Here is a 26622-nt window from a genome sequence, read left to right on the forward strand (position 1 = left end):
TGATGCTTCAAATCCCCATTTTAGCATGAAAAATTTGTACTTATCATCAGTGCTTAATTTGTGAATTGCAAGGTCCCAGAACAGATCGGGGTAACGGATCCAGCATGTTACCCGAGGATGGAGAGGTGTCACGCATAAAAGAGAGGGAGAGGGGGGGGGGGGGGGGGGGTTGGTGCAGTGGATGGCAGAGGGGTGGCGCGGACAAAAGCGAGTGGGGTGGGGGTGTCGCGGACAAAAGTGAAGAGTGTTGGGGAGTCGCGGAGGAAAGTGAAAGTGAACAGCGGGTCAGTTGAGGAGGGAGATCGGTAAAATAAGGTCCCGTAAAATCCGCATCCGACGTGTTCCGGCACAAATTAAGCCCTGCTTATCATAAATTAAATTAAAAAGTAACACCTGTAGGATCAAAATACAAACAACATGAATGTGAACTACTCTAGTAAATAGTAACTTGAGTAAATGGTCGAACTGCAAACATCTTTCACTTCATCTCATCTTTCACTTCAGAAATCCGTCTGACATGAAAAACGTGAAGAAAAAAAACGTAAAATTTTGCTCGCTGTCCAACATTGCCGCAATCCGCATTACATGAAATCTGCGGGAAAAAAAATAAAATTTTTGCTCGCTGTCCAACATCATCAAAAATCGTCTGACATGAACAATGTCTAAAATAAAACGTAAAATTTTGCTCGCTGTCCAACATCGCCCCCTATATAACAGCACAGGTACTGTAAAATCCGTGTTTCGGAGCGTCGAGAAGTGAAAGTATTTTTTGTCAGTATTTGTTGTGCCATTCGCACTGTCCGACGCTCACCTCCTCGATGTCCAGGTTTTTTCTGGACTTGTAGATAAATTCTCCGATGGCCACGAAGACGGAGAGCACGAGTCCGGCCGCCAGCACGATGAAGATTCCGCCGATGTTCTCCACGCCGAGAGCGCTGGCCTCTTTACTGTCCTCCTCAGGACAGCCGTTTCCTCTCCACCATTTCTCCTTCATCATGTGCAGCTTTCCTTCCTCCTGCAGCTGAAGGATGGCGATCGTTACCTTGTCACGGTATGGGGAGCCTGAGAGAAAAACAGTGTTACTTAGCATTCACTCAAATAAAAAGTAAATCAATACATATTTTAATTCATTAAAATAAATAATTATATGTATTTTAAAGGTTTTATCCAAGGTATTTATACCTATATGTAAAATTTTCATCATAATATTATATAATACGTAAAATATATAACATGTAAAGAAAAAAAAACTATTAGCCCTCCTGTGAATTTTTTTTTTCTTTTTTAAATATTTCCCAAATGACATTAAACAGAGCAAGGAATTTTTTTATAGTATTTCCTTAAATATTGAAATATTTCTTTCTTCTGGAGAAAGTCTTATTTGTTTTATTTGGGCTAAATAAAAGCATTTTTTAAAAAACATTTTAAGGTCAAATTTATTAGCCCCCTTTTGGGTGTTTAACAGTGTTTGGTTTTATGAATCAATTACTTTTGTTCCAGTGTATTCTGTTTTTGGCTAAACACAAAGTTATGTTCAATAAAAATTATTTCATATTTCCATGTAAATCTTATAAAACTAAATAAAGGTGCAGTGCACTGAAAAATAAAAATTTACTATGACATTCATGTCGTTTTAAAACAGGATGATTTTTCTTTTAAGTTATTTTTAAAGATGTAACCAAATCTTTTTGGGGCTGTTATAACATTCTGTTATTTCTCAATATTAAAAAGTGCCAATACTAGCATAAAAGTTCATTTGTATTAATGTCTATGTTGAATGAAATAAAAAGAGTTTGAATTCTTATAACTAACATGCAAAAGATATAGCCCCTTTTACAGTAATTTGCTGTAATCATTCTACCTGCCTTAATTTCACAATAAAATTATGAATACAACATATTACTGTGAATTTTAACTGTTAAATCCTGTCAAGTGATACTAATGTAATTTACTATGAAAAATTACAGTAACTTGTTGTAAAAATCTGGACATTTTTACAGTGCATTACTTTCCATAAGATGTAACTAAGCAAAGCAACTAGTTTTTAAGGAGTAACTCAATATTGTAATGCATTACTTACAAAAGTAACTTTCCCCAACACTGAATAATACTATAATACATATATTATACCATGATGTTAGATAGTAGTTAGATACTATCATTTTGAAATACTTACAACAATAATTTTAGTTGTATATTTTAGGTGTAGTATTAAGAATAACCTACTTTATTTGAAACCGTTGTTAAGATGATTAATTTATGTAATAAAATAAAAATCAGTTGAAAATATATTAAACTAAAAATACAAACTGATAAGCCCTGACATGTCCTTATAAATTTTTAGTTTACCGATGGGAGTGCCGACGCCGTATCCCTTGGAGTCGATGAGTCCGCCGATCTGCGTGAGGTTGCAGTTCCTCTGGCTGATGTACTCGATGCTGGTGGACTCCATCAGAAGTGCGTAATCAGTGGTCAAGACCCGCTGGATGCCCTCACGGTTGTTCTTCACCAACGCTGTGTTCTTCCGGCTGCTCATGAATGCCCACATCTTTTCATACGTCGAGATCTTTGACTTCTGCAAACCAATGAAAGCGTCAGAGCATTATGATTCAGCGAATATACTGAATATATTGTCATATATGAAATAAACCATCAAAATATGAGGAACTTTTAATATTTGAGTTCATACTGTATATTCATTCATTCATTCATTTTCCTTTGGCTTAGTCCCTTTATTCATCAGGGATCGCCACAGCGGAATGAACTGCCAACTTATCCAGTATTTTTTTTATGCAGCGGATGCCCTTCCAGCCGCAACTCAGTACTGGGAAACACCCATACACACTCATTCACAAACATACACTACGGCCAATTTAGCTTATTCAATTCCAATATAACGCATGTGTTTGGACTGTGCGGGAAACCAAAGCACCCGGAGGACACCCACACCAACACTGGGAGGACATGCAAACTCCACACAGAAACTGGCCCAGTCGGGACTCGAACCAGATACCTTCTTGCTGTGAGGTGACAATGCTAACCACTGAGCCACTGTAGGCATTTTTAAGTATTTTTATTTTTAAAAATTCAGAATATTCTATTATTAAAAACAAAAGTTTTAATTATTATTTTTGATTAATTAAAAAAAGTCAGCTTTTCAAATAAAATAATGAAATAAAATGATTATTTACAAAAATGTCATAACAGTGTAACTGAACTTGGATAAGATTAAATTAAATTAAATAAAAAATAATAATAATAAAATTAAATTAAATTAAATTAAATAGAAAATAAATAAATAATAAAATAAAATAAGATAAAATAAATTATTTACAATGATGTTATAATGGTGTAATAATATTACTGAGGCCCAATAAAACTTGCTTTATCTAATATAAAAAATATCAAACAAATAGTGAATGGTTTAAATAACTTTATCAAAATAAAGTAAAATAAAATAAAATTAACTAAAATAATTATTTACATTAATGTTATAATGGTATAATATCATTAGAAACAAAATAGCATGTTTAATGTTTAATAAATAATAAATGAAACAAACTGTAGACAAAGTTTAAAACTATATAATTAAAATAAAAATATATAAATAATTATTTACAATTATATTATAATTGTGTAATAATATTACAAAAACAGAATATAACTTGCTAATGAAATGAATAGAAAATGTGAATCAGAAATGTGAAACAGAAAATGTAAATAGTTTAAATTACTTTATCAAAATAAAATAAAATAAAATTTTTATTTATATTTTTACTTAAAAAAACAGCTTAAGATTTTACTTAAAAAAACAGCTTAAGATACAATTCTTTACATATTTAAGTATTTTTATTTAAAAAGAAAATTGTTGATATTATTTCAACAACTGTATTAATTTACATGTTTGATTAACTACAAAAAAGTTGTTTCATAAGTAGACATACTGTAATGTATGAAATAAAAACTGCATCAACTTTTTTTATATAAACTGTAAAAAGAAATTCCTAAATACATAAAATAACATAATATATCTAATATAACATACTATAACAAAATATTTATTTTGTTGTTTGCTTTTTCATCAATAATTGTGTAATTTACTAACTGTTTCTAGTCAAAACTGTTGCAACCATTTGTTTCAGTGTAGTTTATATACATACATGTATATATCACCATTCAGCATCCAGAACCAAAATGATCCGTTAGATAAAGCAATTTAACAGCCAAAATGATTGATTTCTTAAAGATAACATTCACAAACTTTCAGTTTCTTTTGCTAACCCTCACATTCAGCCGTGTTTATTGTTAAAGCTTTGAGTAAATAAATGTACAGTACGCTGATCTTACGACTGGATTTCCTGCGCTCGTGTCTTATTTCTGCAGCAAAATCCTCATCTGCAGTGACAGACACTCTCATAACACTCCCTTCCTCCTATAAGCCGCTTTCATTCACTCTCTACATGCTGAAAACACACTGTGCTGTAATCATTCCTGCCAATCTGTGCCTGTCCAAACCTCACTGACCTACAAATACAGCACAAAACACATAGATACTGCATTAAAGCCCCTCTCAAATCAAAACTGATGGTTTTTATTTAGTGTCAGTAGCAGAATGTTAGTCTTAAAGGAACACTGCACTGTTTTTAAAAATAAAAACATATAAATAAATAAGATAACAGTTCAGTTTTACTATTTTTGCATCAATTTAAAGAATCTCCTGGTCTGGTGGGAGAACTTTCAGCTTAGCTTAGCATAGATCATTGATTCAGATTAGACCATTAGCATCTCACCATTACAAAACAAATAACCAACAGTTTTTGATAATTGTCCTATTCAAATCTCTAACCTAATCTATCACTTATCCTAACAAGCCATACATCAACTGAAAGACCATGTTTTCACCCTGTATAAATCTCTATTAAAAAAGTATACTTTGTGATAAAGAGTCACATATACAGTGGGTATGAAAATTATTCAGACCCCCTTAAACGTTTCACTCTTTGTTATATCCCAGCCATTTGCTAAAATCATTTAAGTACATTTTTTTTTCTCATTAATGTACACACAGCAGCCCATATTGACAGAAAAACACAGAACAATTCTAAGCACACAGCTAAAATAATGGAGTGGCTTCACAATAATTTTGCGACTGTTCTTGAATGGCCCAGCCAGAGCCCTGACTTAAACCCAATTGAGCATCTCTTGAGAGACCTAAAAATGGCTGTCCATCAACGTTTACCATCCAACCTGACAGAACTGGAGAGGATCTGCAAGGAGGAATGGCAGAGGATCCCCAAATCCAGCTGTGAAATAACTTGTATCTTTCCCGAAAAGACTCATGGCTGTATTAGATTAGGAATTGTACTTTACTAAGTATGTTTTAAGTTTTAAAAATGTGCACTTTTACTTTCACTTGAGTACTTTTTTAATGCTGTATGGGTTCTTTTACTCCACTATTTTCCCTCAACCTGCAGTCACCGCTTTATTTTTTTGCTTATTTTTTATATTTGATTGGGTAAGTAGAATAATCAGTCCTCTGATTCAAATCCAATCAAATCGTGTGAAGAAAAATGGCATCATACAGAACAACCTTAAGACACTGGCACTTTAAAAATGCAGCATATACAGTGTGGAAACATTAATAGTGTCCAAAAAGACAGATGATGTTAGATGATGATAAAGATGAAGGATGCTTACTGTATGAGGTATGAAATCACCAAATGGCCTAAAACAATCACTAAATTCCCTACAGAATGTTTCGTTTTCAAACACACGCATGCACAAATAGCATGTAAACAACATCGTAATACTCACTACTCACTACTCTTTAGTACTTTTAAAAGGGCTACTTTTTGCTAATACTTTGAGTAATATTTACAACAGATACTTTTACTCTGCTTGGACCACATTTTTGGTCAAGTAATGGTACTTTAACTTCATTCATTCATTCATTCATTCATTCATTCATTTGTTTTCCTTCGGTTTAGCTGATGAATAAATGTCAGTATTTGACGTCAATATGAAGTTGGTTTTAAATGTTGGGTCGATGTTGGATTTTGGTTACTTTCTAACAACCTAAAATCAACCAAATATCAACGTCATTTGACATCATTATTGGAGATCAAAATAACGTTGTCCTTAGACGCTGACTAGACATTGAATTTTGGTCACCTGACGTCACGACATAAATCTAACCTAATAATAACACCTTATGCCGTTGTGTGCCTGCTGGGCAATAACTAAATGCACTACAGAATGTTACGTTTACACACATCCACAAATTACATGTAAATACATCAGTTTTTAACAGCGTAATACTCACTACTCTTGAATACTTTTGAAAGGGCTACTTTTTACTCATACTTTGGGTAATATTTACAACAGATGCTTTTTACTCTACATTTTTAGGCAAGTAATGGTACTTTTACTTGAGTATGATTTTTCAGTACTCTTTCCACCACTGCCTATAGCACATGTGTTTGAACTGTGGGGGAAACTAGAGCACCCGGAGGAAACCCACGCCAACACGGGGAGAATATGCAAACTCCACACAGAAATGCCAACTGGCCCAGCCGTGACTCAAACCAGCGACCTTCTTGCTGTGAGGCGACCGTGCTAACCACTGAGCCACCATGACTCCGGTATTTTAACTGGAGTATTATTTTTCAGTACTCTCTCCATCAATGCTGATGTCCTAATGTCCGCTGGCAGAGCTGTGATATAAACTTTTAGCTGTTTTGGAAAAGGGGAGGAGCTACATGATACGCCCGCCCTGTTTTCAAGCATCCGTTCAAATGACATCACACTTTGAAGAAAGCTGTGGATTTCAAGGCATTTTAGGGCACCTTTAACCACATGATATCTAGCAAATATAATATATGTTCTGTATTGATGTTCAGAGGCTTGAATGAAGACGGTGACTGACCTTAAAGAAGGTCATGGTGGATCCGTCCCTCACAGCGCCGTACTCAATCTTGGTCTGCTTGGCCAGGTCATCAGCAGAGTCGATGGGAGAGTCCATTCTCTCTACGGTCAGGAAAGCGGCGAGGTTTGCAGTGTATGAGGAGATGATGATGAGGGTGAAGAACCACCAGATTCCTCCCACAATCCTTGTGGATAAAGCCTTGGGCATTAGCTCCGATCCTGACCACAGGGGGGACAAAAAAAAAATCAAGCATTTCTTAAAAACGTCCAAATATTCAGTTTGTTGTTTTCAGTTGTTTTATAGTTAAACAATTCAATTAAATATTAATAAAAAACAATAATTTAAATTGAATCAATAGCAAAAAATTAGAATTTCTACGTGTTGATAAACAATTCAATTAAATATTAATAAAAAACAATAATTTAAATTGAATAAATAGCAAAAAATGAGAATTTCTACGTGTTTATAAACAATTCAATTGAATATTAATAAAAAACAATTATTTAAATTGAATAAATAGCAAAAAAATGAGAATTTCTACGTGTTTATAAACAATTCAATTAAATATTGATAAAAAACAATAATTTAAATTGAATAAATAGCAAAAAAATGAGAATTTCTATGTTCATAAACAATTCAATTAAATATAAAAAAATAATAATAATAATTTAAATTGAATAAATAGCAAAAAATGAGAATTTCTACGTGTTTATAAACAATTCAATTAAATATTAATAAAAAACAATTATTTAAATTGAATAAATGGCAAAAAAATTAGGTTAAACTTGCCCTGACAATTAAAAATCTGGAAAAGTCATATCTCAAAGTTCTTTTGGTTCTACATGTCATACAAACACTCTTTTTTGAATTATATTGCACATCATATCTCTGCCTATAATCAGCACAAACATTAAGCAGCTGCCATAGGCGGAGGGTGAACAAACTCCAGGTTAAGGCATTTAAAAAGATTTGCGGTCGACCAAGAAGAGGTTTTGATAAAAGCACCGCTTATCAACAAACGTCTATTATATTCAACACGCGCATTACATTATTTTATTAAACTCTCCCACTGATCTACACTACCGGTCAAAAGTTTGGGGTCAGTTTATTTATTTATTATTATTATTACTTTTATTTTAAAATCTAATTAAAATTATTCTGTTCATCAAGGTGGCATTTAGACTATTAAATATTTTTAAAAATTGTTAAATACTTAATTAAAAAATATTTATTTATTACTTACTGTGTGCAGTTTCAAATGAAATTATTACTCCTTGTTACTTTTATTACTACTACCAATAATAGTAATAATAATAATAATAATAATAATAATAACAGAGTGATTTCTGAAGGATTGTGTGACTCTGAAGACAGCTGAAAATTCATCATCGCGGACGCAGCCCTCACTATTCTACCACCCTAAGCGGCCGCCTAGGTCGCCTCGGGACGCGCCGGCCCTGAGAATACGAAATCATTCTCTTTTTCAAGAGGCCAATCGAACACCAAACTTGTAATACAGCAATAAATATTTGACCTTTAAAATGTAAAACTCCAAACGATTGCCTAAACAAGATCACTACATTATAGACTAGATTACAATGAAACTACCAATTTCATTTAACGCTGACAACAAATTAAACCAGAATAATATATTATTATACCACTCTTGTAATACTCATTTGTCGTTTTATTTTTTATGTCCTTGACCAGCAAATCAGAATAGTCTGCTGGCCAGCACTTTTGGTTTGGTTTTCAGAGCAGCTGCTAACTCCAGTAATAAACAGCGCTCATCAGTGCAACGTGCGGGGTTGGACAGTTTAATTTCTGTGTGGAGGGGGACTTTAAATTTGACTGACAAACTGAAAATAACTAAAGTGTTGTGTTAATCATCAACATTAAATTACATTCATATTACGCCTTACACCCGTTACATGTTTTCAATGCATTTTTTTCTTTGCTGCTATCTCCGTGGTCTCTGGCCAGGTGGAGGCTAAACCTTCCCTAGCCTTACACACGCTCCGCCTATGGCAGCTGCTGAAAACCAGCGCTACTTGGGGAAAAGATAACCAAATCAGCATACATGTAAGGATTTATTATAGTATCACCAAGCACACAGCCAGTCCTACAATCACTTAATTCCTCAGACAACTCGTTCATTTAAACATTAAAAAGAGCAGGTGAAAGTAAACCTCCTTGTCGTGCTCCATTACATACTTTAAATGTATCAGATACAGCATTGCCCCACTTAATCCGCATACTTTGATTAGTATACGACTACGTAAAAATTTTAAAAATACTATTAGGTATTCCTCTTTGTTTTAATTTACTAATAAAAACATTTAATTAAATTTAAGAAATAGCATAAATGTGTGTAAACAATTCATAAATAATTCAATTAAATAATAAAAAAATTAGATGTGTTATATTATTATTATTATTATTATTGATTATAATAAATTATACAATAAATAAAACAATGTAATATAGCAAATCAAAAGAATAATATTACTTGATATTATTAAGATAATATTATAATGGTATAATAATATTACACAAGCATTAAATAATCTTTATCCAATATAACAATATCACAAACTGTAGAAAATGTGAAGGGTTAGTATTACATTATCAAAATAAAAAAAATAAAAAATAATTAAAAATAAAATAAAATAAAATAAAATAAAATAAAATAAAATAAAATAAAATAAAATAAAATAAAATAAAATAAAATAAAATAAAATTAAATTAAATTAAAAAATAAATAAAAAATTAAATTAAATTAAATTAAATTAAATAATTTAAATAAATAATAAAATAAAATAAAATAAAATTTAATTAAAAATTCAATTAAAAATTAAATAATTTAAATAATTTAAATAATTTAAATAATTTAAATAATAAAATAAAATAAAATAAAATAAAATAAAATAAAATAAAAAATTTAAATTAAATAATTTAAATTAAATAATTTAAATTAAATAATAAAATAAAATAAAATAAAATTTAAAACTAAATTAAATTAAATTAAATTATTTAAATAAAATAATAACATAAAATAAAATAAAATAAAATTTAATTAAAATTTACATTAAATTAAATCATTTAAATAAAATAAAATAAAATTAAATTAAATAAAATAAAATAAAATAAAATAAAATAAAATAAAATTAAATTAAATTAAATTAAAATTTTATTAAATAAAATAAATAAAATAAAATAAAATAAAATAAAATAAAATAAAATAAAATAAATTAAATTAAATTAAATTAAATTAAATTAAATTAAATTAAATTAAATTAAATTAAATTAAATTAGTTAGTAGTGGCTCATTAAACAATACACATTTCCTTTGACGTATGAAATAAAGATGTGTGTAAAAGCTGACCTTGCTGCATCAGAGCTCCAACACCGAACCACACACTGTTGATCAGGGTGAAGTTATTCTCCACCACGTCTGAGTCTGGGTTACACGGATGAGGATTATACCACTCATACGGAGTAAACCTGAAGAAACACACAATAAATAGACAGCTCTGCATTTAATTGTGCATTAAATAACACTGTAGCTGTCACAAGGGTTTGTGTAGTATACTGTACAGAGAGCTTGTGAAACCATGCAGAATTATACAATAAATAAACTGTGTAAACTAAACTGTGCTGGGCTTCGGCCCTCCAGGAATTGAGTTTGACATCCCTGCCTTAAACAGATAGTTCACCCAAAAACGAAAGTTTGGTCATCATTTACTCTGCCTTCACTTGTTCAAAACCTGTTTGATTTTTTCTATTCCTGTTTGTTATTGGTGGGTTGTTTCTGCGCTGTGTGTGTGTCTCTTGTTCTCTCTCTCTCCTGTCCTGTTCCTGTTTCCAGGTCTGTGGTTGGTGTCCGGAGAACGCAGCATCTTTTGAGAAAGAAACCGATGGAGTCAGATCGTGGGGGGAGAGACGGAGAGCTTTCCAAAGAATGTTTCGTTCTTGTTCAAAACCTGTTGTAGTGATTTCTAGTTGTTCTTAAATTGTGAACTTTAAGGTGCTCTCCACATTTCTTCTCTCCCCTCCTTGTTGTGACAGTCACACACATTTTTGTAAGATAAAGCTGAAAGCTGGGCGCTGTAGGGGCTGAATGCCATTTACTTTGACACTGACATTTTCACCCGTTTTTGGCTTAGTTAAGGAGTGAGGGTAGTATTTGTAATTTATTTTCTGCATTGCTTTTGGTTCATTAGGTAAGTTATCTTCGGGGTGGAGTTAGTGAATGTTTTCTTTATTATTTTGGCCTTGCTCAGCAGCTATTTTTGTTTGCGCTTGTTCTTTGTTTTCTTGTAATTACAAACATTTTCCCCCTTCTCACAATAAAAGAACCTTTAAGGTCATTTAAATAATAACCTGCTAACTGTTTGTTTATTTTCTTTAACTTTTATGTTCAACTATCTCAAATGCAGAAAAGCTAGTTCATGCTTTTATGACTTCTAGGCTGGATTACTGTAATGCTCTGTTAGCTGGCTGCCCGGCATCCTCTATTAACAAACTTCAATTAGTACAAAATGCAGCTGCCAGAGTTCTAACCAGGTCTAGAAAATTTGATCACATCACCCCAATTTTATCCTCCTTACACTGGCTGCCTGTTAAGTTTCGTATTGAATTTAAAATATTGCTTCTTACATATAAAGCTTTAAATAATCTAGCTCCTGTTTATCTAACCAACCTCCTGTCTTGCTACAATCCAACTCGCTCTTTAAGATCTCAAAACTCAGGGCTTCTAGTAGTACCTAGAATAGCAAAGTCAAGTAAAGGAGGTCGAGGCTTCTCATTTATGGCTCCTAAACTCTGGAATAGCCTTCCTGATAATCTCTGAGGCTCAGACACACTCTCGCAGTTCAAAACTAGAATAAAGACTTTTTTAGCAAAGCATACACTCAATGCATCACATAGTGTGGTATGATGCATGAATGTGCTCCACGCAAGTTTTTGTATCTTGTTTATATACACTATGAACAGCAGCTACGCTAATTGTTCTCTTTATTCTCTATTTCGACCTGGGATACTCATCCCGAGGCCCCCAGAGATTATGCAGTGCCACTGAAGTGATCCAAGACCTGTGAAGAGATGATCACAAGGTTCCCACATTCCTAGACCAGGCTGTAGCAGCTGCTGTGGTGGTCATAGAGGAGTAGAGAGCCTGAGACTGATTTCTGTGAGACTCCACGGACTGCCAAGTATTCACTGACGTCTTGCGTTTTCCAGCCTCCAGCGCCTAGACTGCATCTTTCCACAAGACATTTTGCCATATGAGAAATGGTCATGCTAACTGAGCCAGGTTTCTCCCGAGGTTTTTTTTTTCCTTCACTTTCGCCTATTGGTGAAGTTTTTTTCCTCACCGCTGTTGCCACTGGCTTGCATAGTTCGGGACTTGTAGAGCTGCGCATCAATAGATTACTCTTCAGTGCTTGGACTCCTAGTAGTGAATATTAAAACACATTGAACTGAACTGAGCTAATCTAAACTGAACTGAACTTAAATTCTGAAAACTGAACTACACTGTTTCAATTCACTATAATCTTCTATGTGAAGTAGCTTGACACAATCTACATTGTAAAAGCGCTTTCGAAATAAAGGTGAATTAAATTGAATTGAACCTCAGCCCTAAACATTTGGGGTCGTAACACTGTTGAACAACAAAAAAGATATTTTGAAGAATGCTGGAAACCTGTAACCACTGACTTCCACAGTATTTGTTTTTCCCACCATGGAAGTCAATGGTTACAGCTTTGCAGCATTCTTCAAAATATCTTCTTTTCTGTTCAACAGAAGAAGGAAACACATGTTTAAAATCACTTGAGGCTGAGTAAATCGTGAGTAAATGATTCTTTTCTGGGTGAACTATCCCTTTAAACACAATTAAACACTAAAAAATGTTGGGTTCCAACTGATTTGTGTTGGGACAACATGAAGGAATTAAGTTAACTTATAAGTTTTTACAAACTGAAGTGGACTGAACATAAAACAATTAAATTGTCCCAAAAAAACCTCATTATTATATATGAATATAATTTTTTGAGTGTATTCTTCGCAATAAAAGTGAAATAACTGAACCTACACAGGAGACAAATGCTCATTTTAGACGATTTTGCCTCTGGAGTCTTTATATCTGCATTTATCATGCACTTTAAAGACTGTTTACATTAAAGCACAGCTTCTTTACAATGCGCAAATAAGATAATTTTTCAAAAACCCATAAGAACTGCTCTTTAAGAAAACAACAGAGTGCGGAGAACAAACTGGTGCTGAACAGTGGGATTCATGACCCTTTAACACTCATTAAAAAGATTATAACCTTACCATCAATACCAGAACACAATAAAATGATTGTGCACATCTAATATAAAGCCTCTAATATTCATATCACTAACGCCACATCCACTAAATGTCAGACAGACATAAACCTGCATTTCCTACTAACAATAAACATCCATAAATCAATCAATCAATCTAAATCAATAAAAGATATTGCATCATTACTTTTATTTAATCACGCTGTCATTTGTGATGCATCATGGGAGCTCGTATCGGTCAGGTGTATTGGGTTATTTTGGCCGCTTGATCTCTTTATTGTGTTTCCCATGTGCTGTCCACACAACTAATCTTGCTTAACTGGAAAAAAAGCCACTGATCATCACACTGGCCATACATAAAGGATGACGTGTGTTTTATTAGACTCAAGAAAATCTGATTCTTCCTCCCTTCAACTCGGGTTTCTTTCTTCGACTGAACACAAAAGACGATAGTAGTTTGAAGTAGGGTTACACAATACAATATTCATTCACCTGGCGATGACGAAGAGCACACAGCTGACCCCGAGACAGGCCAGCAGCACATACATCCAGATGTCTGGAGAGAGCGGGTTGAGGAAGGAGAAAACGCCTGGATTGGTGCCGTTGGGTTTGTGGTAGAGAATGGAGATCCCCAGAGTCATGAAGGGCTTGGAGAAATCGATGACTTTCTCTCGAACGTAAGTGATGGTGAGCGGAGCAACGGCCAGATCTGCCACCTGAGCTCAACACAGACACAGTCAACACACTGAGTTACACACATTTACTGTTATTTCAGTGACACAGAGACGCTATTATAGATTTTAATATTGTATATTTCAAACATTTTCAGATTTATTGATTACTAAATTTACAAAAAAACTAATCGTTATTAGTTTGTTAATTCTTTTTTGAATATTTAGTTTTGTCTTTTTAATTATCTTTTAATAAACAAAATAAGTTTAGTTATTTAACAAACATTATTTTTATTTCAAGTAACATTTTTTTTGTTATCTTTAAAATATGAGTAAATAGTTTAATATTTTATTTGATTTTTATTTAATTTATTTGTATTTATTTGTATTTATTTTTTATTTATTATTTATTTATTTTTTATTTATTATTTATTTATTTTTATTTATTTTTTATTTATTATTTATTTATTTTTATTTATATATTATTTATTATTTATTTATTTTTATTTATTTTTATTTATTTTTATTTATTTTTATTTATTATTTATTTATTTTTATTTATTTTTATTTGCATTATTTAGATTTTGTTAATTAATTTTTGTTTATTGAGTTTTTATGTCTTTAATTTTTTTATTAACAAAATAAGTTTAGTTAATTAACATTATTTTATTAGTAACAAATGTTTTTATAGTTAATTTAAGTTTTTCAAATGCATTGTTGTTATTTTTAAAAATGACTAAGTTGTTCATTGACAAACATTATTTTTATTTTTTAAAAAAAATGTTTTTATAGTTTAAGCTTTTTAAAAATACATTGTTGTTATTTTTAAATATGACCAAATTTATATATATATATATTTTATTTGATTTTTATTTCATTATTTTTTTTGTTAATTCATTGATGTTTATTTAGTTTTTATGTTTTTTAAATATTTTTTTAACAAATAAAGTTTAGTTATTGAACAAACATTATTTTTATTAGTAACATATATTTTTATAATTTCATTTATTTTTTTTAAACAACATTGTTTATTTTTTTTTTAAATATGACTAAATAGCTTTTTAAATATTTTATTAGATTTTTATTTAAAATATAATAAGAATATATAATAATAATTAATATTATTTATTTAATTGTCAGTTATTTTAGTACATCAAGGTGCTTTAAGGGAAAATTTGAATTACTGCCTTTTCATTTATTTAATTTATACAATGTTAAATTTATATACAGCTTCCAGTTTTACATATGCTTATATTATTCCGTTTCTGTATCTGAAAACTTCTATTATTTACCTGAAAATCACTGTTTATTTTAGTGTTATCTTTGCTATATTGTATTCATTTGTGCTTTTGCATGTGGATTTTCTTTATTTTTATTTGACAGTGTTTTTTGTTACTGAACACAGTTGAAATCTGAATTATTAGCCCTCCTGAATTATTAGCTCCTTCCATTTCTGTTTAATGGAGAGAAGATTTTTTCAACACATTTCTAAAGCATAACAGTTTTAATAACTCATTTCATAACTGATTTCTTTTGTCTTTGCCATGATGACAGTACAGAATATTTGACTAGACATTTTTTAAGACACCAGTATTCAGTTTAAAGTGACATTTAAAGCCTTAACTAGGTTAATTAGGCAAGTTAGGGTAATTAGGCAAGTTGTTGTATAATGATGGTTTGTTCTCTAGACAAAAAAAATAAATAAATACTTATGGCAGCTCATAATATTGACCTTAAAATAGTTTTTAAAAAATGACAAACTGCTTTTATTCTAGCCAAAATAGAACAAATAAGCCTTTCACCAGAAGAAAAAATATTTTAGGAATTACTGTGAAAATTTCCTTGCCCTGAAATATTTTTAAAAGAAAAAAATGCAGGAGGGCAAATAATTTCGACTTCAACTGTACAGTATATACCAAAATCGTGACATGAACCCGACTATGAGTACACAATCCAGTAGTAATTTCCGGTGTAATACTCATACAAACTCAAAACCCTATTCGAGTTGGACTCACATGATCGATGAGCTCTCGGACCATGCCGTTCCACTCTCCTTTGTCATTCTGGGCTCCGTATTTCCCGTCGGTCACGAGTTTGACCTCGTAGGAGAAGCCCAGGATGTTGGAGAGCTCCTTCAGCAGGTCCAGACAGTAGCCCTCGAAGCGGTCGTTTCCGTACAGCGGCTTGTCCGACTTCTTGTACATCACATAGGGGTTTTCCTGCAGCACACAAACACCACATATATTTACATCCACCTATTTTGGTTGCCATTGCATTGAAAAAAGACAAAGATGTGCATACATTTAACTGAAGAAGCACATCCCCTCTGTCACTACATGAACATTAAATGTACTTATTATTTAAAATTATGGATTAAAACAAGGTGCATTTTCTTTATCCATCCATCCATCCATCCATCCATCCATCCATCCATCTATCTATCTGATTACCTGCACCTGTACACCACTATCTGGATGGATAACTATTTGTGTCTTGGTTATATAGAAAATGGATTTAGCTGATTGGCTGGAGATATTTACATTGAACAAACCAATCAGAATGCTATCGCGAGCTCTATGGTGCAACAATTTATTTTATGCAATATTTTATTTTTGCGCATAGAGTAAATTCTGAGCTTTGGTCAGAGCTATCAGTCATTTAGGGTGGGGCTATCAGTGCTTTAAAGCGGGGCTATCATTCATTTAGGGGCGGGCCTATCAGTCCTTTAGGGTGTGGGTATCATTCCTTTAGGGCAGGGCTATCAGTCCTTTATGGTCAGAGCTATCAATTCTTAAGGGCAGGGTTATCAGTCATTAGGGTGGGACTATCAGTCCTTTAGGGTGTGGTTATCAGTCCATTAAGGAGTCTCTATCAGTCCTTTAGGGCGAGGTTATCAGTCCTTTAAGGTGTGGCTATCAGTCATTTAGGGCGGAGCTATCAGTCCTTTAAGGTATGGCTATCAGTACTATAGGGCAGGGCTATCAGTCTTTTAGGGTGTGGCTATGAGTCATTTAGGGCTGGGCTATCAGTCATTTACAGTGTGGCTATCAGTCTTTTAGGGAGGGGCTATCAGTCCTTTGGTGTGGCTATCAGTCCTTTATGGTAGAGTTATCAAACATTTAGGGTGAGGCTATCAGTCCTTTCGGGAGGGGCTATCAGTCCTTTAGGGTGTGGCTATCAGTCCTTTAGGACGGGGCTGTCTTTCTTTTAGGGCAAGGCTATCAGTCATTTAGGGCAGGGCTATCAGTCCTTTAGGGTGTGGCTATTAGTCCTTTAGGGTAGGGCTATCAGTACTTTAGGGTGGGGCTATCAGTACTTAAGGGCGGGGCTATCAGTCATTTAGGGTGGGGCTATCAGTCCTTTATGGCATGACTATCAATCCTTTAGGGCAGGGCTATCAGGCCTTTAGAATGGTGCTATCAGTCATTTAGTGTGGGGCTATTAGTCATTTAATGCTGGAATATTAGTCCTTTAGGGCATGGCTATCAGTCATTAGGGACGGGGCTATTACTCCTTTAGGGTGTGGCTATCAGTCATTTAGGGCGTGGCCATCAGTATTTTAGGGCAGGCTATGAGTCATTTAGTGACGGGCTAACAGTCCTTTAGCACAGGGCTATCAGTTCAGTCCTTTAGGGCGGGGCTATCAGTAATTTAGGGCGGGGTTATCAGTCATTTTGTTAGCAATGCCCATCTTCCAACAATACAATCAATTCCCAAAGGATGAAATCATGCACCGCCCTACATTTTTTCTAATTTAAGACTGTTTCAAGTGGATGTACATCATGATAGAGGAAAAAAGACTTTCTTAACTTCCGTTTCATGGCAACTTTAATGTTAGTTGACTGATTTGTACCAGGATTGTGGTGACAATGAGTGTTCGGTTGGCCATGGAGTCAGTCACGTTGGTGTTTTTGTCCTTGTTGCTGTCGGTCAGATTTAGACCCGTGTTTGAGTTCCACACGCCAACCTGAGAAAAAACACAAGCACACAAATACACAATCAGTCTAGGTGCTGATCAGAGAGGACAGATTTCTTTCAGAAGTAATTGACTAGTTATTCAACGGGATGCAGTACTTTTCAATATTATCAGAAATGTTAGAAAGGTAAATGTGTTGCATTGAAAGATATTTATAGTAGTTTGTCTTGGCAGATATAAAATTGAGACTACAAGAAACTACTTAAACTATTAAATACCTACATGCCTTTATAGATTATGTATTATATTTTACAGAATATAATTTCGTCTCAAAATTACAATATGATGTAATTTTACTGATTAATTTACTGTTATTTTACCCCCAAAATAACTGAATGAAAACAAACAAACAAATAAACATTGCACAACAATTACACACCAGCGGAAGGGTCGCAGTAAAAAGACGAGGTAAACAAGACAAGAGGGAAAAAGTCCAAAATTATGCTTTAAATCTAAGAAAATAAATGCAGATTTAATCTAATAATGAATTTATTTATGTAAATTAATCTAGAAAGAGCACTGGAAACAGCTGTATTACTGAGTATTTAGTCAAATATATTATTGTACAAAAGATCCATCTCTGACAACGTCTGCATACATTGATGTAAATCCACTAAAGTATATTCGTGCAAAGTGTAAGTCATCTGAGAGTGTGCGTATGTGTGTGTGTTTTATATGCTACACCATGTCTCCTCTGTCATGCACAGCCTTTAAAATATACATTAAGAGTCTTCAAACTGAGAGCTTATTGTGTAATTAGTGTTCATAAGCAGATGTTTTATCAAATGAGCTCTGCATTGTTGACTCTTTGACTGATGTGAGATTACAGAAACGGCTGCAGCTTTCTGCTGTCTCTAATAGAAAGTTTGACAACGTGTTAACAGAAAAGTTTAAGTGATTTGTTAAAGGGATAGTTCACCCATAATGAAAATTCTGGTTTGGTTAGGTTAGGTTAGGTTAGGTTAACTAGGCGGGTTAGGGTAATTAGGCAAGTTATTGTATATCGATGGTTTGTTCTGTAGACTATCGAAAAAAATATAGCTTAAAGGGGCTAATAGTTTGACCCTTAAAATGGTTCATAAAAAATTAAAAACTGATTTTATCCTAGCCAAAATAAAACAAATAAGACTTTCTCCAGAAGAAAAAATATTATCAGACATACTGTGAAAATTTCCTTGCTCTGTTAAACATAATTTGGGAAATATTTAAGAAAAGAATAATAAAAAAATCAAAGGGGGGCCAATAATTCTGACTTCAACTGTACTTGTTTCAATCCGATTTGAGAATATGATGTGTATGATGTCTGATATGATGTTTCTTTCTTCTGTTGAAAACACAAAAGAAAATAGTTTGATAAATGCTGCAAACCTGTAAACACTTACTGTACTTCCATAGTATTTGTTTTTGCTACTATGGAAGTCAATGGTTACAGGATTTCACCATTCTTCAAATTATCTACATTAGTGTTCAACAGAAGAAAGAAACTCATAAAGGTTTGTGAAACCAAGTGAAGGGTGAGTAAATAGGGAGTATTTTTTTTTGATTTTGGTGTGAACTATCCCTTTAAGATTATATAATGCAGCAATAATTGAATGTCATAATTAAGTATAATGTATAAGTGAGCCAGATGCTGATGAAAAATATATTAGGGAAAAGAAAGAAACATAAGCTGGGTTTCTGTCAGCCTGTGTTAATGCATATTTTGACGTATCGCATGAGAAACAAGTGACGGAAATGACAAATTTATAATACAAATCCTTTAGTAACAGTTTTTATGCTTTCTTGAGGCGATTTTGAACTTTAATGTGAATAATGTGAGATGGAAATGCACTTGCTGAATAAACTCTGCAAACATTATACACACAGTATGTCATAGTTATGTCATTTTGAACAGATCTTAATAATAAATTAACTCAACTATGTTACACTGTCGAAAAAACTGTTTCGCTTCCTTTTTCCATGACACAACTCTCTGTCATAGCCGGAAACGACATCACATTTTCAAATAACCTGATACAATATTTCACATTCGGTGTATTATATTATTCATTTCCCATCTAGATGTAAATAAACAATTAACTTATGGCTCTCACAGATCAGCTGTCTCCATTATGCTTGGCTTGTTTATTTTTGGTTGCTAGGTTACCAATACTACTGTCTCCTGCTCTAATGGTAAAGTCTAGATAGGATACAGCTGCGGATACTCACATCAATTTAGCATCATTTTTGTTAGCACTGTATAACAATAATTATGATTTTTACAGTACAGTGATGGTTAATTTAATAGATAACATAAATAATACTCTGTACAAATACTGTTTTTACATTACTGTGACGATTGGGTATAGGGTTGGGGTAGATGTTAATAAAATACAATAAATGTTAAATTTTATAAATAATATAAATAATTCTCATTGACTTCCGGCCACAACCATATCTGATCTAGCAATAACCTGCTCTAACAGCTTCAAGGAAACACTCGTAATTGAACATTTGGGATTTTTTTTTTGTGGAAAGATTTGCTTCACATTAGGATGTAAACTCAGCTAATGCAATACTTTTTTTTCAATTACTGCATATTTTTAGTGTGCTTTTAGCCATGGAACAAAGGACTATAATATCACATTTCTTATTATTAGGAATTTAGGAATTTATTATTTATTATTAATAATTTAGGAATTATTATAAATAATTTTTAATCAATATAAAAATATTATTAGATAAATATTTTGTGTTTAGTTTGTTATTTAATCATCATAAGAAATAATATTTTATACTTTTAAAATCCATCTAATTTGGCAAGTGATAAATTGAGTAAAAAAAATTAATTATCATAACATTTTGTGTTACTCAGTGTTATATTCCGTTTCCGTTTCCGTTTCCGTTTCCGTTTTTCCGTTTCCTTTTATTTTTGTCATTCAAATCATCACAATAAAATTGTAATGCAGAACGAAATTACGTTGCAACAGACCCAACAAGAACATAAAAAACATCACTATACAAACATTATAAAATCCTGACATGATAAACAAACCTTATAAATTCATAAAAATATAAAAATATAGTTATATAAAATATAACCTAATTTAAAAAGAAATCTCAATAAAGAGTAACTTAATACTAAAATACCTATTTCACCATTTGTTATAATAGTTATAATATTAATAATTTATGCTAGTTTAACTATTTATTGATTTACTATTTTACACTAGCTATCAATAGTGTTTAAGAATTGATCTTATTCAAAAGTCTTATAATGACAGGATAAAAACTATCACGAAACCGCACTGATTTGGTCCTCAGGCTTCTGTAACGCCTGCCTGATGGCATAAGCGTGAGCAGGCTATAGCCAGGGTGAGTTGGATCCCTTAAAATGCTATTTGCCCTAGACAGACAACGTCGTTGATAAAGTTCCTCGATAGATGTCAACTTGACTCCAACAGACCTTTCAGCTGACTTTATGATCCTCTTGATGGTGTTCTTGTCAGATACACTACTATTCTCATACCAAAGGGAGATGCCATTAGTGAGAACACTCTCAACAGCCCCTCTGTAAAAAGTTGTAAGAATTGATGGGCTGAGGTGTGCCCTTTTTAACCTTCTCAGAAAGTGCAGTCGTTGGTGCGCTTTCCTTGAAAGACAAGTGGTATGGAGAGACCAAGTCAAGTTCTCGGTAACGTGGACTCCCAGGAATTTAACCTGCTGTACAGTCTCCACCGCAATATTGTTGATATATACAGGGGAGTAAATGGGGCGTTTCTTCCTGAAGTCGATCACCAACTCCTTGGTTTTTTCAACATTCAGAACTAAGTTGTTGTTACTGCACCACTCTGTAAAGAGCTTTACTTCCTCCCTGTAGTTTCTCTCATTATTATCCCGGATGAGACCCACTATTGTGGTGTCATCAGCATATTTAATGATGTGATTAGTGCAAAATTTTGCACAACAATCATGGGTCATCAGAGTGTATAGCAGTGGGCTCAAGACGCACCCCTGAGGGGAGCCTGTATTCAGCAGAGTGGTAGATGACGAAATACCCTCCGCTTGCACAAACTGTGGCCTGTTTGTCAGAAAGTCAAGAATCCAGTTCCGAAGAGGTGTATTCAGACCTAAAGATGCTAATTTATTGACCAAGTGCTGAGGAATGATAGTATTAAAAGCAGAGCTAAAATCAACAAACAGCATCCGTACCGATGTATTTTTATCCTCCAAGTGTTCAAGACTCAGATGCAGTGTAGTGGATATAGCATCATCAGTTGACCTGTTTGGCCGATAGGCAAACTGAAATGGGTCAAGTGAAGTAGGCAGGATGGAGGTGATATGACTTTTAACCAGTCTTTCAAAGCATTTCATTATCAGTGAAGTTAAAGCTATTGGCCGATAATCATTTAAAGAAGTAACTGAAGGCTTTTTTGGCACTGGGATGATAGCAGATGTTTTGTAGCATGATGGCACAACAGCTTGATGCAGACAGATATTAAATATGTCCGTCAGTACATGTGCAAGTTGTTCTGCACACCCTTTAAGAACTCTGCCTGGTATTTTGTCAGGCCCTGCCGCCTTACCAGCATTTAATTTCTTTAGGGTCTTGCGGACATCAGTAATATCAAAACTTAGCACCTGTTCGTCATGCTGCAATGTGGCCTTCACTGCTGGTGTATTATTAACAGCATCAAACCTTCCAAAGAAGTTGTTAAGATCATTTAGAAAGTCAATGTTATTTTCGCAGGACAATGAGATGCTTTTATAGTCTGTGACAGACTGAATACCCTGCCATAAACGTCTCGTGTCCTTGTGGTCCTGGAAGTATTCTTTAATCTTATTTCCATGGGCTCTTTTTGCCACTCTGATTGCCTTATTCAGATTGGCCCGAGCAGACCTAAGGACGGCTGCATCCCCACACTTGAAAGCAGAGTTTCTTGTTTTTAGCAAAGCCCGCACCTCTGCAGTCATCCAGGGTTTCTCATTCGCTCTAACTCTAATGTTTTTTGTGACACAGACATCCTCCATACACTTAAAAATGTAACTGGATACAGCATCAGCATATTCATTAATATCTGTGCCTTGGCCGTTTGTGGAGGCCTCTCTGAACACAGACCAGTCTGTGCGATCAAAGCAGTCCTGTAATACAGACATTGCTCCCTCTGGCCAAATTCTCACTTGTTTTATAGAGGGCTTGGTACTTGTAAGACATGCTCTGTATGTTGGTATTAACATGACAGAAAGGTGATCTGATGAGCCAAGATGGGGGCGGGGAACTGCTTTGTATGCCAGTTTAATATTTGTGTACACATGATCCAATACATTCATACCTCTTGTGGCAAAATGTACGTATTGAAAAAAGTGGGGGAGCACTTTCTTCATGTTTGCCTGGTTGTAATCACCAGCAGCAATGATTACTCCCTCTGGATGAGAAGTATGAAGTCTGTTGATAAAATGGTATAATACTTCAAGGGCTGTTTTCGTGTCTGCATCGGGAGGGATATATACAGCAATAATAAAAACAACGGAGAATTCTCTCGGAAGATAAAAAGGGCGGCACTTTACTGACAAAACCTCAATATCAGGTGAACAGTATGAGTAGATCATATTTACATCCTTGCACCATCTATTATTAATATAGATGCAGAGACCACCACCTCGGGATTTCCCACTAAGTGTGCCGTTTCTATCAGCCCGGGATACAGTTAGTCCCGTTAGGCTTATCGCTTCATCCGAAATGGAATCGTTTAACCACGTCTCGCTAAAGACTAGTGCACAACAGTCTCTCACCTCCCTTGTCGATGTTAACTCGAGTCTGAGGTTGTCCAGTTTGTTTTCATAAAGTAGAGTATTGTTTCATAAAGTAGAGTTTAAAAGGTAAAAAATAAATAAATAAATAAATGTAATATTGCAAAAATGTCACTTTAATAAAACTAAATCAATAAATAAATGAACAAATAAATTAATTAATGATTGAATGAAAAAATAAATAAACTAATTTAATATTTATAAAGTTTTTGTGTGTAGTTTGTTATTAAAATCCAAATTTCCTTGGCAGGCAGTGAACTAAAAAAAAGAAATAATATTATAATTACAGTTCGTGTTACTCAATATTCATGAGGTAAATGAATAAAAATGGTAAAGAAAAAAGAGATAAAATCTAGCACAAAAATGGCACTTAAAAAAACTCAATAAATGAATAAATGCACAAATAAATAAATGAATAGATAAATAAATAAATATTAGTAATATTTTTGTGTCTAGTATGTTATTTAGTCATCTAAATTTAACTTTAAATCATACAGTAGTAAATTAAATAAAATCCAACTATAATTACATTTCTTGTTACACAATATTATTGGTTTCATAAAGAGTTAAAATAGGTTAAAAATTAAGTAAAAAATAAATAGAAAAATATAAACTAAATATAAAAAAATTAAATTAAAATAAAAAATAAAATAAAATAACATTTAATAAAATTAAATTAAATTTAAAATAAAATAAAAATAAAAATCAGGTTGTGGGGCAGAAAAACATACCATGGAAATTCTTTTACTGAACTACATATTTCATAACATCCTTCAGGACCATGGTATATTTTTAAAGTACTACAGTTCATCAGCAGTACTTTCTGAAGGAGAAAAGGGACCAACACATCACGTCTCTAGAGTTTAATACCGACCTTCTTCCACACTTTGTTAAAACGGCCGCTCTCCAACGGCTTGTGAAGAGAAAACAGAAAGGCCACATTTGACATGTATGATCAGACAGAAGCAGATGACAGGACAGAGATCGTCGGCTGATTTTACCTTCTCCAAACCGTCCTCTTTCAGGCTGATGATGTCCAGGTCAAAGTCTTTCCTCAGGCCGTCTGTCTTGTTGATGATGATCTGTCCGGTCAGACCGTTCCACTGAGCCTGAGCACACAAAACACAATTAAACATTAAATGAATGGACGACATGATCTTACGGTTTTTCCATCAGTAGATCAAACTCGCAGTGCTCATCTGTTTTTTCAGTCTTCGTTTGGATGCCAGATGAAGGATTGTGGTCATTGCCAAACAAAACAAAAGTGAAGTACATTCTAGTAAAGTAAAGGTAAAGGGTGAAGCAACGCAAAGATAAAGCAGCCCCATAGACGCAATCCAAGACCAGCGAAGAAATTATGCCATAATGATGTCCATAATCCTGGAGCAGGCTGCATCCTGAGCTGATGCTGTGGCGGTCATCCTGAAAGACTCCAGTGACAGACAAGTCTTTGCATGGATCCCGTGGGCCAGCCTGAACACCCGCTGGTGACTTACTTACACCTGCAGCTTCTCCACGATGGACGTCCAGTGTTCTCCAGCCTTCGGCGCCTAGACTGCAGCTCTCCACAAGAAGTTTGGCCATGGGAGAAGTGGTCGTGCCCAACTGAGCCTGGTTTCTTTCAAAGTTTTTTCCCTTCACTTTCGTCAATTGGTGAAGTTTTGTTCCTCGCCACTGTCGCCACTGGCTTGCTTGGTTTGGGACTTGTGGAGCTGTGCATCGATGAATTTGCTCTTCAGTGTTTGGACTTTCAGCAGTGAAAAGTAAACCGCACTGAACCGAACAGAACTCTGAAAACTGGACTGACAGTTTCAGTTGACTAGAACTTCTATGTTAAGCTGCTTTGACACAATCTACATTGTTAAAGCGCTATAAAAATAAAGATGAATTTAATTTAATTGAATAAAGGTAAAGTTAAGGTGAAGAAAATGCAGACCAAAGAATAGTAAAAATAATCTAAATGTAAAGTAAAAATGAAGTAAATGTAAAATAAAAGTAATAACAAAGGAAAATTAAACTGAATTAGAGTAAAGTGCAGGTAAAGTAAAATTAAAGGTGAAGTAAAGACAAAGTCAGATAAAGGTAAAGTAAAAAAGTGGAGGTAAAGTAGAAGTGAATAGAAAAAGTGAAGGAAATGTAACAGAATAAAATATAATAAAGGAGAAGTACACTCGGCGGCCACTTTTTTAGGTACACCTGTCCAACTGCTCGTTAACGCAAACTTCTATTCAGCCAATCCCATGGCAGCAACTCAATGCATTTAGGCATGTAGACATGGTCAAGACGATCTGCTGCAGTTCAAACCGAGCATTAGAATGGGGAGGAAAGGTGATTTATATGACTTTAAACGTGGCATAGTTGTTGATGACAGACGGGCTGGTCTGAGTATTTCAGAAACTACTGATCTACTTGGATTTACACGCACAACCATCTCTAGGGTTTACAGAGAATGGTCTGAAAAAGAGAAAATATCCAGTTCTGTGGGCGCAAATGCCAGAGGAGAACACTCGTTATAACCGAGGTCTGCAGAAGAGCATCTCTGAATGCACAACACATCCAACTTTGAGGCAGATGGGCTACAGCAGCAGAACACCACAACCGGGTGCCACTCCTGTCAGTTAAGAACAGGAAACTGAGCAACAGGAAACTGCAGCAACTGTGTGATGCTAGCATGTTAGTATGGACCAAAATCTCTGAGGAATATGTCCAGGACCTTGTTGAATCTATGCCACGAAGGATTAAAACAGTTATGAAGGCAAAAAGGGGGTCCAACCCGGTACTAGTAAGGTGTACCTAATAATGTGGCTGGTGAGTATAAATGTCAAGTAAAATAAAGAAAATGCAAAGTAAATAAAGCAAGCAAAGGTAAAGTAAAATAAAGGTGAGGTAAAGGTAAAATAAATACATTTTTATTAGAATTAGAATTCGAAA

General features: G+C 33.7%; 1 protein-coding gene across 1 annotated transcript in view; it reads right to left on the reverse strand.

Moving 5' to 3' along the window:
• Nucleotides 1-222: 222 nt before the first annotated feature.
• Nucleotides 223-26622, reverse strand: part of grik1b (glutamate receptor, ionotropic, kainate 1b) — a 94702-nt gene continuing 68302 nt past the window's right edge. Inside the window, exons 8-15 of the mRNA XM_056474055.1 lie at nt 24693-24800; nt 17779-17892; nt 15941-16144; nt 13747-13970; nt 10311-10429; nt 6926-7143; nt 2350-2575; nt 223-1062 (exon numbers count right to left, since the gene is read on the reverse strand). Coding sequence (XP_056330030.1) covers nt 773-1062; nt 2350-2575; nt 6926-7143; nt 10311-10429; nt 13747-13970; nt 15941-16144; nt 17779-17892; nt 24693-24800 — 1503 coding nt within the window. The 3' untranslated portion in view covers nt 223-772. The remainder of the gene's footprint in view (nt 1063-2349; nt 2576-6925; nt 7144-10310; nt 10430-13746; nt 13971-15940; nt 16145-17778; nt 17893-24692; nt 24801-26622) is intronic.

This window comes from Danio aesculapii, chromosome 15 (genome assembly GCF_903798145.1).
Source record: "Danio aesculapii chromosome 15, fDanAes4.1, whole genome shotgun sequence".
Taxonomy (NCBI): Eukaryota; Metazoa; Chordata; class Actinopteri; order Cypriniformes; family Danionidae; genus Danio; species Danio aesculapii.